This window comes from Ziziphus jujuba, chromosome 8 (genome assembly GCF_031755915.1).
Source record: "Ziziphus jujuba cultivar Dongzao chromosome 8, ASM3175591v1".
In the NCBI taxonomy this organism is placed as follows: domain Eukaryota; kingdom Viridiplantae; phylum Streptophyta; class Magnoliopsida; order Rosales; family Rhamnaceae; genus Ziziphus; species Ziziphus jujuba.
The window spans coordinates 20,589,598-20,605,214 of record NC_083386.1 but is presented as its reverse complement, the minus strand read 5'-3'; the positions used below and the strand labels follow the sequence as shown (position 1 = coordinate 20,605,214).

Here is a 15,617-nt window from a genome sequence, read left to right as displayed (position 1 = left end):
GCCAAAACAAAACAAAAACAAAAACAAAAACAAAAAACAAATAAAATAAAATAAAAAGGAAAATCCGTAAAAAACACGTCTTGTCAGGTTCCACTTTTACAGAAAAAAGTGATATAATTGTGAAAATGTGATAGCTTCTCGGTCCACATTTCTTGCAACTACAGGCTGCACCAGAAGGAGGAGTTTAAAGGTAATATCCAACGATTCTCTTTCTCATTCGCTTTGGCATCTGCCTTTCTTTCTTGCTTCTGTTTTTCCATTCTCCAAGCACAAACAGATTCCTTTCCTTCGATCTTTCACGGGGGAAATCTATCTTATTTTGGTTTTTCATCGATTTTATCGACTACCCTTTTATCTGAATTTTCCATCCCCATCTTCAATTTTATTTATTTATTTATTTATTTATTTATTTATTTTTGGCTGAGTGTCTTGCTTGCTTTTAGAGTTGAGGCATGGGTAGGTTGTTTGTGGTGAGCCTAGAGGGGAAGATCTACAGCTGCAGACACTGCCGGACCCATCTTGCTCTCTGTGACGATATTGTTTCCAAGGTTGTTTTGATCACTTGTGGGCTTTGATCAACGGGAAATTTTACATCTTTTGTAATAATAATTACAATTTTGCTACCTGGATGTGTTAGTTCCTTTGCTTGTCCGTGGTTTCTTTAAGATTTTTGCGTGGTTTTTTTATGGGTATCTTTAAATAACTAATTTGTATGTTTTTGTGGTGATGAGTCAATGGTCTTTTGGTTTCTGTTTGGAAGATTTTGTTTTGTTAGATACTTTCAGATGGGCAGTGAAACAACATTCATATACTGATTAAAAGGTCAATTTGGTGTGTTATGTGTGATGATCTTGAGGTAGATGATTTCATTATGGTTTGGAGCTCATGCCCATTCTTTTCTATTGCTCCATTTGTGCCATTTCACCTTTTTGCCCTTCGATGTGGTATTTCCTCGTAATTATCATTAGGTGGCAACTATATTAATCTGTGGGAGTTCCAAGAATGCTTCCTATTATATACATCTTTAGGTTATAGACAATCACGATTTCAGTAGAAACATTTTATGGTTATAAATCTCTCCTGGAAAGATTTGTTCTTTTCAGTTTCTATGAATATAAGTGCATGTATTATTGTTATTATGATGGAATCTGTTGCTTAGTATGTTGAGGGATTTATTTAATGCTTTGAAACTTGGTATTCATGATTGATTTTTCACTCCATGTCGAATAAAATGTTTCCTTTGGATTGAGGAAGGATGATATGCTATTGGAAACAAAATAATACCCTATTCTGTATCTTTAAATATCAAATGCATATTGTGACGCATATTTGAAAGTAGTTTAGTAGAAACTAGAAACTTTTAGTTACACTAGTTTTACTAAGCAAATTGGAAGAATGCTTCTATGGTAATATTGCTGCTCGCATCAAGTAGTATAGAAGTGAAGGGAAGTTTTCCCTTGGTTATGGTGGCTTTCAAAGATGTTGCTTTTGTATCCAATTGTGCTTCCTTATGATTACAAAACATAGTTTACATGCAGTGTTAGGCACCGAAACAATCTTTTACCTATAAAACTTATTGGTCCAGAAGACACCTCTTGATTAGTGTATTTATGCATTGTATCTGTATTATTGGATACATTTCCGTATGTTTTTTGTTCCAAGTAGTATGGTCTGGGAGAAGAAGGGCTTTAGTTAATGAAAGTGATACTGTACTGGTCTTGGCTTTGGCTACCTTAATCTTTTCAAAAAAGAAAATTATAAGGTTCTCTTTTTCTATTTATTTTTTTTTTTTTTACATAAGTAAAATTTGATCATTTTGAGTGTCAAAACTGGTCAATTGGGAGCTTTTTAAGAAGCAAATATTCTGACTACATGTTTTGCCCATGTTGTTTCATTCAGTCTTTCCACTCCAGGCATGGGAAAGCTTACCTCTTCAGTAAGGTGTAAGTACTTCTTGATTTTTGTTATGTTTGCCTAGGTGCAATTTGTACCAAAGAGATATAAGAATTATTTTATTTTTACAAACTACCCTAAAACTTGGCAATGTCATGGAATAATTGATTTCGGGATAACAACCAAGGAGACCATTTTAAGATGCACCAATTAGTATGATATATGATTCATTTATTGTAAAAAACTGCTTTCTTCTTTCTTATTCCGATGCAATGTGAGAATTGCCACCAATGGGTTCTAAGTAGATGCTCTGAGCCTATTTGTATCAAATGTAGTCTATAAGTTATATGTGAACACGGCAGGAGAGTTGAGCAATGGGAATACCGAAGTTAAAAAAATCTGCTAGCAGCTGAGGTTGATATTGGATTATTAGGAATGGTTTTCATGAGTGAAATAGTCACCGAATCTTCTATGATTTCAATCTGAGATAGATGTAATTCTCATATCAATCATTTGATAGGGTGAACGTCTCTGTTGGGGAGAAAGAAGATAGACCGATGATGACTGGCATGCACACCGTTGCTGACATTTTCTGTGTTGGCTGTGGATCAATTGTAGGGTGGAAATATGTAAGATTGAGAGGCAATAACTATATAGTAATATGATTTACATAGATTTTTTGTGGTTGTAAGTTATTTTGATGATTTCTTTCAGGAGACTGCACATGAAAAGAGCCAAAAGTACAAGGAAGGAAAATCTGTACTTGAGCGGTCAGTAGATTAGTAGAGATAGAAAATTTTCTAATTCTAGTTCAAAATGATGTTTTAAGTAAAGATTATGGGTGGTTTCAATTTGAGCAGGGTCAAGGTTTCAGGTCCCGATGGAAGCAATTATTGGGTTAGTCATGAGACGCATGTTGGTGGAAGTGATGCAGATGATGCCTGATTATCATTCACCACATCCAATTGTACATTCTTTAATCCCCATTGTGCTAATTCAACTCATGTGTATTCTTAAGACAAATCAATTCCTGATTTGGGGCAACTCAGCTGAATACACCTTCAATAACATAATTGAAAAACATTTTAATGTTGATTCTGATTTTATTCTGTGTTTCAAAAATTTCTCATGATCATTGTTTGTTGCATTTTGAATGGTATCTTTGTGTTAGGAAACTCTTCTTGCTTATGAAAAGCAGAGATTAGCTTATATTGTTTTGTAGCCATTGGCCTCTTCTTCTGGTACAGCCGGCTGCAGTAATGGTAGAAAGTTCCCTCCTTTAGTGTCTCTAAATTAGGCCTGCAAGTGAAGTTGATTATTTATGTCATTTTTGATACTAAATTATATGATTTTTGAAAACGTTTTAGCTGAATGCAAAAACCGAACTTTGGAGTTAAAGAAAAATCCATGTCATTCGAATTTTCTGGAGTATTTATCCAGAAATTGCTTTCTAGTTTTGAATGGCAATGAGAAATACCAAAAAGCATATCCAGGTGGTATTTCTGGAGAAAATATTAATAGGCTATCCATTTTATGGGTGTAGTGCAATACGACATTGATATTAAAACACTCAACAATTATTAATTATTTTATCAGGTCCATTTACTTTATGATGATGTTGCATAAGCTTATATGCTGTTTGGTTAAATGTTGGGTGATTATTTATATGGATTATATGGTAATTTGCTTCTTTTTTTTAACATTTAGTTTGGTTAATGTTGTTATAAAACAGGGTTTTTGTGCAGTACAGCATATTATAGACTTGAATCCTGTTTGACATAGTTTTTGCTTTTCCTTTTAATTCTCTTAGAAGCCACTACTTTTTATTGATTTTGATTAGAAATGCTTTTGGAGGCTTGAAGCATTTTTTAAAAATTATTTAAACACTCGTGGAAGCTATTTTGGAGGCTTGAAGCATTTTTTAAAAGTTATTTAAACACTCGTGGAAGCTATACCAAATAGGGAATATACAATTACATGCTCATGTATGTGATGTGAATTTATTTCCGTACACTAAAAGTGGCTTTGCTTACTAATTTGTCCTCGTCTCTTAAATTTTTCCTTTCCCACACTGGATTTTAACTACCAAACGCACCGTAAAGGTATTTAAAAAATCAATGTGAAATAAATAAATAAGCAAATATATATATAGATAGGGAAATTTTACAATACGGATGGCCTGCAGATGGTATTGAAAACCAATACTTTTTGGATGAAAATGTCGATTTTAATATGTATAGTATACAATAAAATCGATATTTTCAATCAAAAAACATCAATTTTGGATGCATTCGTATATGTATCGGTCTACACTATAGAACTACTATATATATATATATATAAATAAATTTTAATTTAATGAGTTATCTAATTTAATTTATAATGTTAGATATTGATATGATACAAAATTAATTAAGAATAAAAAAATAAATTATATAAATATATATTTTTTTAAATCTAATCACTGTAAGGATTTAATTAGTTTTCATTTTTACTAATTTTAATGTTAACAAATGAAAATAAGAAACTATTTTAAATCAATATTTTTATATATTATTTATCATTTTTATAGATAGCGCATCAAATTATTCTTATATATGTAATCATATATTTTTGCTCAGCTGTTTCACCATTTATTCCATCTCTTATTATGCAAAATGCTGGAAGCACCAAACAAATTTATTAAAAAAAAAAATAATAATAAAAATTAAAAAGGGGTTGGAATCAAGTCTATTACAAGGGGAGGGTTTCACGTGGTGGTGCCCACAAGACCGACAATTAAGGATGGATCCCATTTATAGTTCTTGTCGCTCCTACTAACTTTTTCAACAATTTAGTTAGGCATCCACTTGTCCCTATTAAACAAAGTTTTTTTTTTTGTTTAATTAATGGTCAAATATACATTTTTTTTTTTTTGTGTAATTAATGGTCAAATATATTTGGATGCCAATTGTAAACAGATGGTTTAGATCGCGTTAGTTTTTGTTCAAAATAAATTAAAAGATTTTCAATTTTTTATGGCTAGAAAACCACATTAGGTTGATGGTTGACAAATAAATTGGGTTAATTATTTTTGGTCCTTAAATTTATAAAGTTCCAATTTTGACCAGTTTTAATTTATTGCATTTTTTTTATTTTATTTTATTTTTTTTTTTTTTGGGCTAAGGGTGACAAAGGTGTTGCAGTTTTGATTCTTTAGCTTTAATTCATTACACTTAGGCGTTTGATTTTAAAAAAAAAATTGCATATTAATATTGTTAATTGCCATTAGTTAAAAATTTACTTGGATAAAAATGCTATAAATTTAAATTTTAAAGCATAAATTGAAATGTTATGAATCTAATGGCCGAAAATGTTATTATTCCAAATTAAAAAAGTATCAAAATACAATTAATCCAAATAAATTAGTTATAATTTACAATGGTTTAAAAGAAGAAAATCATTTCCCTTGCCTTTCCTTCTTTTCATATAATGTTATGAGAGAAATTAAGTGCATAAATAATTGATTAAGTTATGAACAAAAATTATGAAAGTAGTCACTAAAATAAAATAAAATAAAAGATATATATATATATATATATATATATATATATGTATAACTTTTAATGTTTAATATATAATTACAATGGGGATGAATATACCTATTGCAATTTTGTGGGTTGTAATGGTCCTAACTGAATCATGGTGCAATATTTTCTTAAATACTACCTATGTCCTTGTATTGCCAACAAAAAAATAAAATAAAATAAAATAAAAACTAGGTCCTTTCACCGAAATAACAACAATAAATCATATTTATTCACAAAAAAAGAAAAAAAAAATCATATTTGATGTCCCTTTAATATGTTGGGAATGTCCTACGTCCCAAAATTTTTGCCCAGTGGGCATTGAAATGGCATCAATCAATGATGTACAAATGATTAGAGATTAAAAATAGTGGGAGACTTTTAATTCAGGGTGTTTAACACCTGTACCTCTAGATTATTAAGCTTTCGTATTTTTAACCTTTTTTTTTTTTTAATTGGGGTGAGAGGATTCGAACTTGTTATAATTATTATGAGCAGAAACAGTTTATTTTATTATCTGAAAAAATAACTATTACCGTTAGACTTGTCCTACATAAACTTGACAATTTAATTATTAAACTTCAATTTTTAAGGCATTTTAATTTTAAAATTATTTTGTATTTATTTTTTAACAGTTTTAAAATATAGCATACATTTGTACAACATGCTTAATTTTATGAATTTGTTCAATTTTGTAATTTGTTGCTTTATTATTGCAACAAGTGTATTATATGCCTCACAATTGATAAAAAAATAAATAAAAATAATTTAAAGATCAATATTTGAAGGACCAAAAATACCCAAATGCTAAATTAGAAACCAAAGTGCAAAAAACGTAATAATTCAGGGGAAATAGATGTTTAAAACCCTCTATGTTATGCATATGCACCACTAGATATTTATTCTTTTATATTTTTTCATCTCCTACAAGTTAAAAATTTCCTTTAAATTTTTTACAGTTAAGACACTCCTATTTAATTTCAAGCTATCCAAAACTTCCAACGATGCATTCTTCATTATTTTTAAATATATATATATATATATATTTATTTAGTTATTTATACATATGATTTTTCATAAACAACATCAAAAATAATAATAAAAAAAGTTAACATACCCTTTAAATAGGTATGAAAAAAAAAAAAAAAAAAAAGCATTCTCACCATATTCAAAATAAAACAAGAAAAGCAAACTTGAAAGAAAATCTATCATTAACATAAATTAATTAATACCATTGATATAAAAACAATATATAATTAACATGCCAGTGATAAACATTCCAGTTTTTCTTTCTCGCCAAAGGCCAGAAATGAAGTTCAGTTCAGCCTGCCCTCCACAGGTACATACATCTTTGATTTGGCATGGGTTTCAAAAGCCTCGTAAAAAAATCAAATCACCCAAGTGAATATACCATTCGCTCGGATAGCTCTGTTCCTACAACCCTCATGTATCTCCTCAACTGGCTTTCCAAATAATTCCTTTCTGTGGGACCAAAAACTCGCTGTAAATCCTGATATTGAGGAAAACAAATTGCAGCGAGTAAATGTAGTAACTCAAATCTTTTTTTTATAATGTCATATAACAAGTACTATTAGATAATAACCCAGTGGTATTACACTAAAGACCCAGGCAATGATCCAAATTTGAATCCCCGCTCTAGCTTTGGTTATAGCTACTTCAAAAAATAAAAAAATAAAAAAAACTTTGGTTATAGCAAAAATACAAAAATTAAAACAGATAACAGCCACCATGAATTATGATAAATACAATAAATAACAAATCTAAAGTCATTAATCACAAGATGGACAGCATACCTTGTATTTCACACAAGATCCTTTCAGGCCGATTAATATATTGCCAACATCGCCACTTTCCATCTGATGGGATGTTGGACTACTGGATTCTGTACCTGACTCATCATCAGAGCTTTCAGATTCAGGCTCAATATCTTCTTCATCTTCGTAAAAAAACACATCACTGGTGTCTTCTTGTCTAATGTCGTCATGTTGCAGTTCCATAGCATGTTCAGTAACAGAAGGTAGTGAGGGCTCTCCACCTTGAGTGGAAGTACAATCTGATAATACGACATAGGGCCTTCTGTCAAGAAAAGGCCTGGCAACATCAAATGGAACCCACCTGTATATGGTATTACAGCTCAATCAGCCACAACAAGAACTTTGGTTACTGAGAATGCAAGCAAATTATGTTTACTACAAATGTAGCTGAAAAGCTCCAAAAAATAAAAAATAAAAAAAAATTCAAATTAAGTTCATGGTTTATAACTTCAACTAGCACACCAGAAGTGCATAATTATTAAGAAACCAAATGCATCCAAGCTTGACAAATGACAGATTGCCGCAAGCTTACAGGTCACTGTATTTTCTCTTGTTTTCCAGATTTCAGGTACCCATGCCTGACATTTCTCAAGCTCACCGGAGTTGAGCCCACGTGCCAATCACTCAGCAGAAAGAATACATTGTTGTTTCTCAGTGGCCAATGCATGGCTTTCATGTTTAACCAAATTCTTCTACCTCCAGAGTGTGTTTACTAAACAATTTCTACCTAGTTATCAACACCTTGACCACAGGTCTCTTTATTCAGTGGCTATAGGCAGCCACCGTTGGTTAATACCACAAATTGGGCCCAGGAATTTTTATTTATTTCTTTATTTTTGGGGTTGGGGGGGGGGGGGGGGGGGAGGAGTGAGTGAGAGCACATTCGTCAAGCACTGAAGACATTAGATCTATTAATGCGGGTATCTTTTCTAATTATATATTTCTAAGAGAAAAATAATGTATAAATGTGCCATACCAAATTCTAAGTTAGGAAATTAGCATGAGGCACCTACTACAAGTCATAAACGTGGACTAAGGACATAGATTAGTAGATAATAAAAACTTCATCGAACATCAGTGTACAAAGGTCCAAAAAGTGATTATGTCCCACATAAAATTGGAACGGAGGAAGGGCCAATCCACCCAAGACATATAAACGGTAGAAACCTATGACGACTTTAAATTTTGGGCTTTTTTTCTATTTTGTTACATAAAAGAATCTATATTGCAGAATGTGTTGAAAACATAACGGATAATAGTGCAGCATCATCAAACTATGCTCACAAGAGGATTGTTCAACCAGCTTAAATTTTGAAATTGGATGCAAATTAATCCTATATAAAACAGTAAACAAAGTACAATGGCTCAGACCTGTGGCATTTAAAACAAAAGAATACAATGTTCAAGAAAAAGGAAGAAAAACTTACTGGTAACGAAGAGGACAGAGAAGCTCGGAAGGACGATATGCAGCTTTATATCTCATTTTATTGCAGGAATGGATATAATATCCAAGATAATAATATTGGAGACTAGGGCAATGGATTTGGTTTTCCTTTACCCAATTTATTTCTTGTATGGCTGAATACTTGCCCAGCGATAGGAAGGCAAAGTCTGGATCCCAGAACAAATATTTACTTGACAAACATCTAGGGAGGATATCTACAACACCAACTGCAACAAGCTGGCCATCAATAACATATTGCTGATGGAAAGAACCAAAGCCAAAAGGTGGAACAGTTCCATCACTGGTTGGAGGAACAAATATTAATGGAGAATCAACCAAAAACCTCTTATAAGAACTTTCTGTAACATGATCTGGTGTATCATTATGCACTTTAATCTGATATCTTCTATACAAGGCAAACTCTTCTGGGTCAAAACTTGATCTTTTCAAATAGATCTCAAGCCTTCGCCTCTTCACTGGGGGATGTTCAGAGCTGTTCTTTGAACTGAACACTTTACTTGCATGCCTTGCAGCAGACCCTTCAGAAGTAGCAACAATCTCAGCACTTCCATCAAGTGAAGTTTGTATTGTACCAGAATAAAAATTTAGGTGTCCATTACAAGCACGGACTGACAGACCAGAAGTTTCAGCAAGATGCTTCAAGGAATTTGTCAGTTTTTCTGCAATAACTTTGGGAGAGAGCACATTTTCATCAGCAAGATTTCCAGATACTGTAGACTGATGGACATCCTTCATACCTGGTTGTGTCCGTTTTATAGATGCTGCTATTTGGAATGCAATATTACTGGAGTATACGAGATGTTCAGATACATCTACTAATAGCTTTCTTTTGGCATGTGAAACCTTCTTAACAGAAGCCTTTGGCAATTGAATGTCGTGGGGAAATTCCCCACTTTTGGTACACAAGGACACTGCACCATTAATTTCTTCTGATAAGTACTTTATAATCTTTTCTTCCCCATTCTTCTCTTCGTTGTTATAAGACGAGTTTTTTTTAACTGCTGAACTTGAAACTTCTTGATCAGCATTGCAACATGCTCCCTTAGCAGCATTTTGATTCTCCTCTACTTTTAATGGCTTTTTACAATCCATGGTGCCATCTAAGAACCTAGGCATAAACTTTTGTTAGTGGTATTGCTTTGAATGAAACTCAAAATGTGTTTAATACATGGGCTTCCATAGAAAATTATAAATGCACAATAGTCTGCCAGCATCAAACAATTTAATTGCCAATAATTCACCAAAAAAACAAGAAAAAAAAATCGATTGCCAATTATAAAGGAAGATGCTATCAGTTACTCCTCTACATACTCAACTCTCAGAAAACTAAAGCAACTCCATCATCTGGAAAGCTAAGAATGGTTCAATGAGGTACAGGATGGATCATAAAGACTCTTTTTTAGGTTTGGGCAATGAGGCACGGGATGGATCATATAGACTAATTTTAGGTTTGGACATATATCAGAGACTAACAACATGCTCTATTTTTTGAAGCGAAATGATTAAGTAGCTCAAAGATTCTAATCTTGAATGTCCAAAAGTATATTTGCTTTATTTACTATTTAGAACTGTAAGAATAACCAGGGAAACAAATTGATCAGCAAGAAAGTTACTTGGCATCAGAAAAGTGAGACAAAAATAAGAAGTATACCTTTGGATTCGTCTAGTCACTCGAAGTTGCTCTTTAGAGGGAATATAATTATCAGCTTTCAGGCGAATAGTATAAGAAGGGCAGCAAGTTCTTTCCATTTCAGGTTTGTAAAGGAAAGAACCAGATCTTCTCCAACCCCGGTCAAGAAGATCTAGTAAACGATCATAAAAATATTACAAGGCAATCAATCACATGCAGTATTTAGTAAAAACAAGTTAAATCAAAATAATATTAGAACCATGAAAATTCAATTGATATCTTATAATTGCACTAGTACTAAATAACTGCTGAAAAAGATCATTAATTCCTAGGAAGTTTCAATTTTCGAAATAAAGAAAAAAATGAAGCATTGCAAAATGTAAGTATATTAATAAACTTTTAATACCATAAACCCATTACCATTGCTCAAAGCCTGATATTTGTTGAGAAATATTTGTATATAAAAAGGATGCGTTTTACCAGGCCCTTTTAAAAGGATGTCCATAAGTTAGGACTACAGCACCATAAAGAATTTAAGCATGCTATCTATATGACAAATACGAGTGTCATTTTTACAAAACATGTAGAGAAGCTGACTTCACCAACCTTGATAATCATTAACTGTAAGGCTATGTGCCCATAAGCCTGCAAAACAATGTGATATGGGAAAAGGTATCAGAAATACAGTTGACCCCATCCATAGATAGAAAAGAAACAATACAAAGTTAGTTTATCAATATCTCAAAAGTCTGACTGACATTTGAGAATGGCACAACCCTTAACATAACTTTTTTCGTTTTTTTCGTTTACTTTTTTTTTTTTGGTTCGTGTCCGTTTCTTTATCCAAGTCTCTTATTTTCACCAATCCATAATTAAAACCATTACTTATATCAAAAATCACATTCACGTTCACAGTAATGAAAAAGGAAGCAGAGGTTCTTCACGTGCCATAGCTACGCTCAGGTTTCACCAACTTCGCGAGATAATTCATAGTTTGAAATTCTGAGTTTAAATCAAAACTGAACAGAATTTAATCATGGATCAAGGATTCATTAATAATTCCACCCAGGGCGAAAGACCTTAATCTATAATTTCCCCAAGATTTCTACAACGATCCACACTTAAGAGCCAGTTAATTCATCAAATATATCTAAAATTTTCTTATGAGAGAAAACAGAAAAATGAAAAACTTGAACCCAATTTCCTACTGTTACAGCCCAATCATTAAAAAGACGAAAAATCTCCCACAAAGTTTACAACTTTCACCAAGCCCTACAGAGGCTAAGAAGATCGATCTTCAAAGAATGCTCAAAAACTTTACGATTTCAATTAAGACACTTGTAATTAGTCGTTCAATTCGTCAGAGACAAAATTTGTACCCAAAAAATAAAAAGCTTAAAATTTTCAATCTAACTGAGAAATTCAGGTTAAAAAAAGAAAAAGACGATAGAAATCGATCGAAAAAAGTGGTGAGATTGAAGAAGATAATGAAGTAATAATGAGGAAAGGGAAAAGAGATTGACCGTGAGAAATGCTGGTGAGACCAGGGGATTTACAATAGCCGCAAGGGGTTCTGTTCCTTCCGCAATCGTGGACCTTGCTTTGTCCTCTGTTGTTGCTGTTCGTGTTGCTTCTGCTGCTACTGCTCGCTTCGCTTCTCGCCTTCCCTGCCATTCCCGATTTTCTTTCTCACTGCCCACCTCAGCTCTGAATCGCAGAGAGAGAAAGAGAGAGAATTTGGTGGGGTTTATTTCCTCCCTGCCCCATCAAAACGACGTCGAAGTCAACACGCAATCGATCTCTTTTGTTTTTTTTTTTTTATTATTTTATGGTGAATTACGCTTTAGCAGCCCGATTTGGAAAAGTTGCATTCTTATCTTTTAATAATTTTAATTTTTTATATTTAGTTTAGGTTGAATTTATTTTGTTTTTTCTTAGCTGAAGATGAAGATGCTTAACTATTTTATCATATTTAATTAATATTAAAATATAATTTATTATAATTATGGTTATTTAATTTTAATTTATTGCAATTTTGATTTTTTTTCAATACCTATCTTTCAAAAATATAATTGAATAAAAATGAAATAGACTGAAATATTTTAAATTTAAAGGTCGAAATAATAACTTTTCCAACCACATAAAACTATAGTGCAAATGCAATTAATCCGTTATTTTCCTTAAGCGGCTTACTATTGGATTTAATGGTAACTTAACATTTCTATTTTGAAAAGTTGCATTTGTTTTTTTAACTCTCAACATTAAAACCTTTTGTAATTTAAGAATTCATATTTTTATTTTTTACATTTTAATTTAATCAAAGTTTTCAACAAATGAATTGGTTAACGTTTGAAGGTATAAAAATTCAGAATTTTCAAATAAAAAAATCTAAGTTACAACAAAATTTATTTTAGAATACGTTAGATGTTATAGATGATATGGTTGAATATAATATATATTGTTAAATTTTTATTATTTTTTAATTTGGTTGGATTTTTTTAGGTAGGGTTTATCTAATTCATGTAGAATTTCAATTCCTTACAATAAAGAATTGTTATTTTTTAAAAAAAAGTTGAATAATATTTTCTAAAATAGAGGAATACAAAAAGATACTTTAAGTTTTTTTTTTTTTTTTTTTTTTTTTTTTTTTTTAGGCTACCAACTTCTTTTAACAAGTTTTTCTGTCACTTTTTTGCACACATTTTTTAATTATTGCTACCAAATTAAAAAATATAAATAATATCTTATTCCATTCTTCTTTATTCTTATGATTTACTAATTTTTATGTTTTAGAAATTACAATTTTTTCCAACCAAACATGATCTTAGTATACTTTAGTATTGGTTAATGGAACCAAACAATTAATCTTTGTTAGTTAAAAAATAAATAAAAAAATCAATTGGGTCAAAATTCAACAAGTACATTAAAATTTAAAAACCTATTTGGTAACTTTACATTAAAAAAAAAAAAAAAGGAAAAAACGAAAAGAAAACAACCTTTTAAATTTAAGAGCTGAAAATTAAACGTTTCCAAGTTAGAAATGCTAAAGTGTAATTAATTACTTATTATTATTATTATTATTATTATTTGTTTTTCTTATGACATGAAGCTTAAGAAATTTTTTATATAAAGCTGGAGCATTTGGTTTTATTGATTTTGGTGAGGGAATCACACATATTCGAAGAATAAACTAGAAAGTGGCTTCTTACTCACATAGCTCACGGGAGGCATCTATTGCTGAGCTCACCCCTCACTTTCTCTTCTCAACAGATATAATATATTTTCGGGGGTGATATTTGTGTTCTTTCCTAAAGGAGAACTGTGGATAACATGCTACTGCTCTTGATCTTATCTTCAAGTTTTTTTTTTAACTGAATTTAGTTTGTCTTCTACATTTTTAAAACAAACCAATTGGTTGTGTTTAAAAAAATTTATTCGAAATTATCAACAAAAGATCAGGGAAGAAGTGCAGCTGTAAGTAATTTTGAAGCAATGTTGGAATTTATAAATTACATCGTATTTAATATTCATCATCTATGTAGATTTTTAAAAATAGTGCCTAACTTTGATTCCATACATATTTAGGTGTTAAACTCTGCTAGATCATGTATTTTGACACCAAAACAAAGGGTACAATTGAAAATTTCAATTTATTATATTGCTTTCAAGAGGCATTATCGTAAAAAATTAAAAGTATCGGGTATAAATGCAAAATCAATTAAATTTTAAAGGGTAATATTGTAAAATTAATTAAAATTTGGGGATATTACTGTATTTAAAAGTTTATGTGACTCATTATTATAAATAGAAACAATTTGTTTCATATGACATTATGCTTTCTTTTGTCTTATATAGATGTCATGTTTATGTGTTATTTTGTCACTTTTAGCTCATATGCATATAAACATATTACCAAAAACTTTCTAGATATATTAAATATCAAAAACTTATTAAGGTAGAGAGTACATAAGTGGATGACAAATAAGAACGTAGAAATAATTTAGTTTAAGAGAGAGGGCATAGTATTTGAAAATTTGCTCAAATAAAAATCATTTTTTGTATCCTAAATTAATTTAAAACAAGTCCCTCAAAGTCTTTCAAGGAAGATGATGCTAAAGTAATTGCTTCAAACTTCAAACAAAACTAAATTGGGAAATATGCTACTTGTCCTTTATGAAATGATGAAAATATTTTAGATGGGAATACTAGTGGCAACAAATCTATTTCTATAAGGTAGAATATTTATTATTCAACAAAGTAGATGACTATTTCTGATAATTCCAATGAAATGGGCAAAAAATAAAAATGTTTGATTTTGATTGTTTGCATTGTAATTTAAAGAATTTGAAGCAAAAGTTGCATTTACTGTGTTTATAAGCAAAAGGAAATATAATGCCTTATGAAACAAAGTTCTTTTATTTCTAATGCGTTATATATATAAACTTTTAAATAATTTACGGTAATACCTTTAAATTTTAATTAATTTTAAGTACTACCTCATAAAATTTAATTAATTTTATAGTAATGCCGCTTGAACTTTTAATTTTTTTGAAATAATACCCTCTGAAACAGAGCAAATAACTGGCATTTCCAATTGTACCTTCTATTTGGCGCCAATGCACATGGAATTCTAATATAATCATTGATCTAACGTAGTTTAACATCTAAATATGGACAGAACTAAGCTTGGGGGTATTGTTGCCAACAACCTGTAAGGTTAGAAGGAATAAGTAATGAATGTTAAATGTGAGATGCAATTTACAAATTCTATGTAAGTTCAGGGAACATTGTTGTAAAAAACCCTAATTATTATTATTATTATTATTTAAATGTATGATTTCTTGAATCTTAAAATGCTCATTTTGTATATCATGTTGAAATATAATGTGATTAAGAAATATATATAAATATATGTTTTATCACCTTAAAAAAAGCTTAACAACAATGCTTTTAGGTGATGATTTTAAATTCAAATCTTTATTTTTAAAAGAAAAAAAAATTATTGCACTTTAATGCCTTTTAGTTGGGAAAAAAAAATTATTGCATTTTAACGCCTTTTAGTTGGGAAAAGTTGTATTTTTGGCTATCATGTTAAAAATATAACAATTTAAATTTTCAAATTTCAATTTATTGTATTTTGATTTAATTTGTTTCTTTTTTAACTTACATTAATGGTTGAAAAGTACTAAAATGCAAATCTTCCAAAGTAAAGTGCCTAAATTATAACT

At 30.6% G+C, this 15,617-nt stretch overlaps 2 protein-coding genes across 8 annotated transcripts; one reads left to right on the top strand and one right to left on the bottom strand.

The window, feature by feature from the left end:
* On the top strand, nucleotides 1-2,999 carry LOC107413855 (protein yippee-like). Its single transcript, XM_016021904.4, has 6 exons — nucleotides 1-190; nucleotides 444-548; nucleotides 1,900-1,943; nucleotides 2,414-2,522; nucleotides 2,608-2,663; nucleotides 2,754-2,999. The coding sequence occupies exons 2-6, from the start codon at nucleotides 453-455 to the stop codon at nucleotides 2,836-2,838; spliced, it is 390 nt and encodes a 129-aa protein (XP_015877390.1). The 5' UTR covers nucleotides 1-190; nucleotides 444-452; the 3' UTR covers nucleotides 2,839-2,999.
* Nucleotides 3,000-6,670: 3,671 nt separating this feature from the next.
* LOC107413867 (arginyl-tRNA--protein transferase 2) lies at nucleotides 6,671-12,164 on the bottom strand. 7 transcript variants are annotated; one of them, XR_001581111.4, is made up of 7 exons: nucleotides 11,913-12,164; nucleotides 10,996-11,034; nucleotides 10,411-10,561; nucleotides 8,722-9,867; nucleotides 7,274-7,595; nucleotides 7,076-7,134; nucleotides 6,671-6,969 (listed from the first exon to the last, which is right to left on the bottom strand). XR_001581111.4 is itself a non-coding variant. In XM_016021921.4 (6 exons), exons 1-6 carry the CDS (start codon nucleotides 12,061-12,063, stop codon nucleotides 7,132-7,134), a joined length of 1,812 nt encoding a protein of 603 aa, XP_015877407.3. In that variant the 5' UTR covers nucleotides 12,064-12,164; the 3' UTR covers nucleotides 6,671-7,131. The 7 variants fall into 7 exon arrangements, 5 of the variants coding, with proteins under 5 accessions (XP_015877407.3, XP_015877406.3, XP_015877405.3 ...); XR_001581110.4 differs by having other exon boundaries at nucleotides 7,076-7,131; XM_016021921.4 differs by having other exon boundaries at nucleotides 6,671-7,134.
* Nucleotides 12,165-15,617: the final 3,453 nt, after the last annotated feature.

Bases quoted from the DNA above. Each gene is read 5' to 3' on its own strand.
- LOC107413855 (XM_016021904.4), top strand. From the start codon at position 453: ATGGGTAGGTTGTTTGTGGTGAGCCTAGAGGGGAAGATCTACAGCTGC. The intron at 1,944-2,413 runs GTAAGTACTTCT...ATCATTTGATAG, and splicing joins GCTTACCTCTTCAGTAAGGT to GGTGAACGTCTCTGTTGGGG. The intron at 2,523-2,607 runs GTAAGATTGAGA...GATTTCTTTCAG, and splicing joins CAATTGTAGGGTGGAAATAT to GAGACTGCACATGAAAAGAG.
- LOC107413867 (XM_016021918.4), bottom strand. From the start codon at position 12,063: ATGGCAGGGAAGGCGAGAAGCGAAGCGAGCAGTAGCAGCAGAAGCAAC. The intron at 11,035-11,912 runs GTCAATCTCTTT...ATTGTTTTGCAG, and splicing joins TCTCACCAGCATTTCTCACG to GCTTATGGGCACATAGCCTT. The intron at 6,970-7,273 runs GTATGCTGTCCA...CCTCAATATCAG, and splicing joins GATCTTGTGTGAAATACAAG to GATTTACAGCGAGTTTTTGG.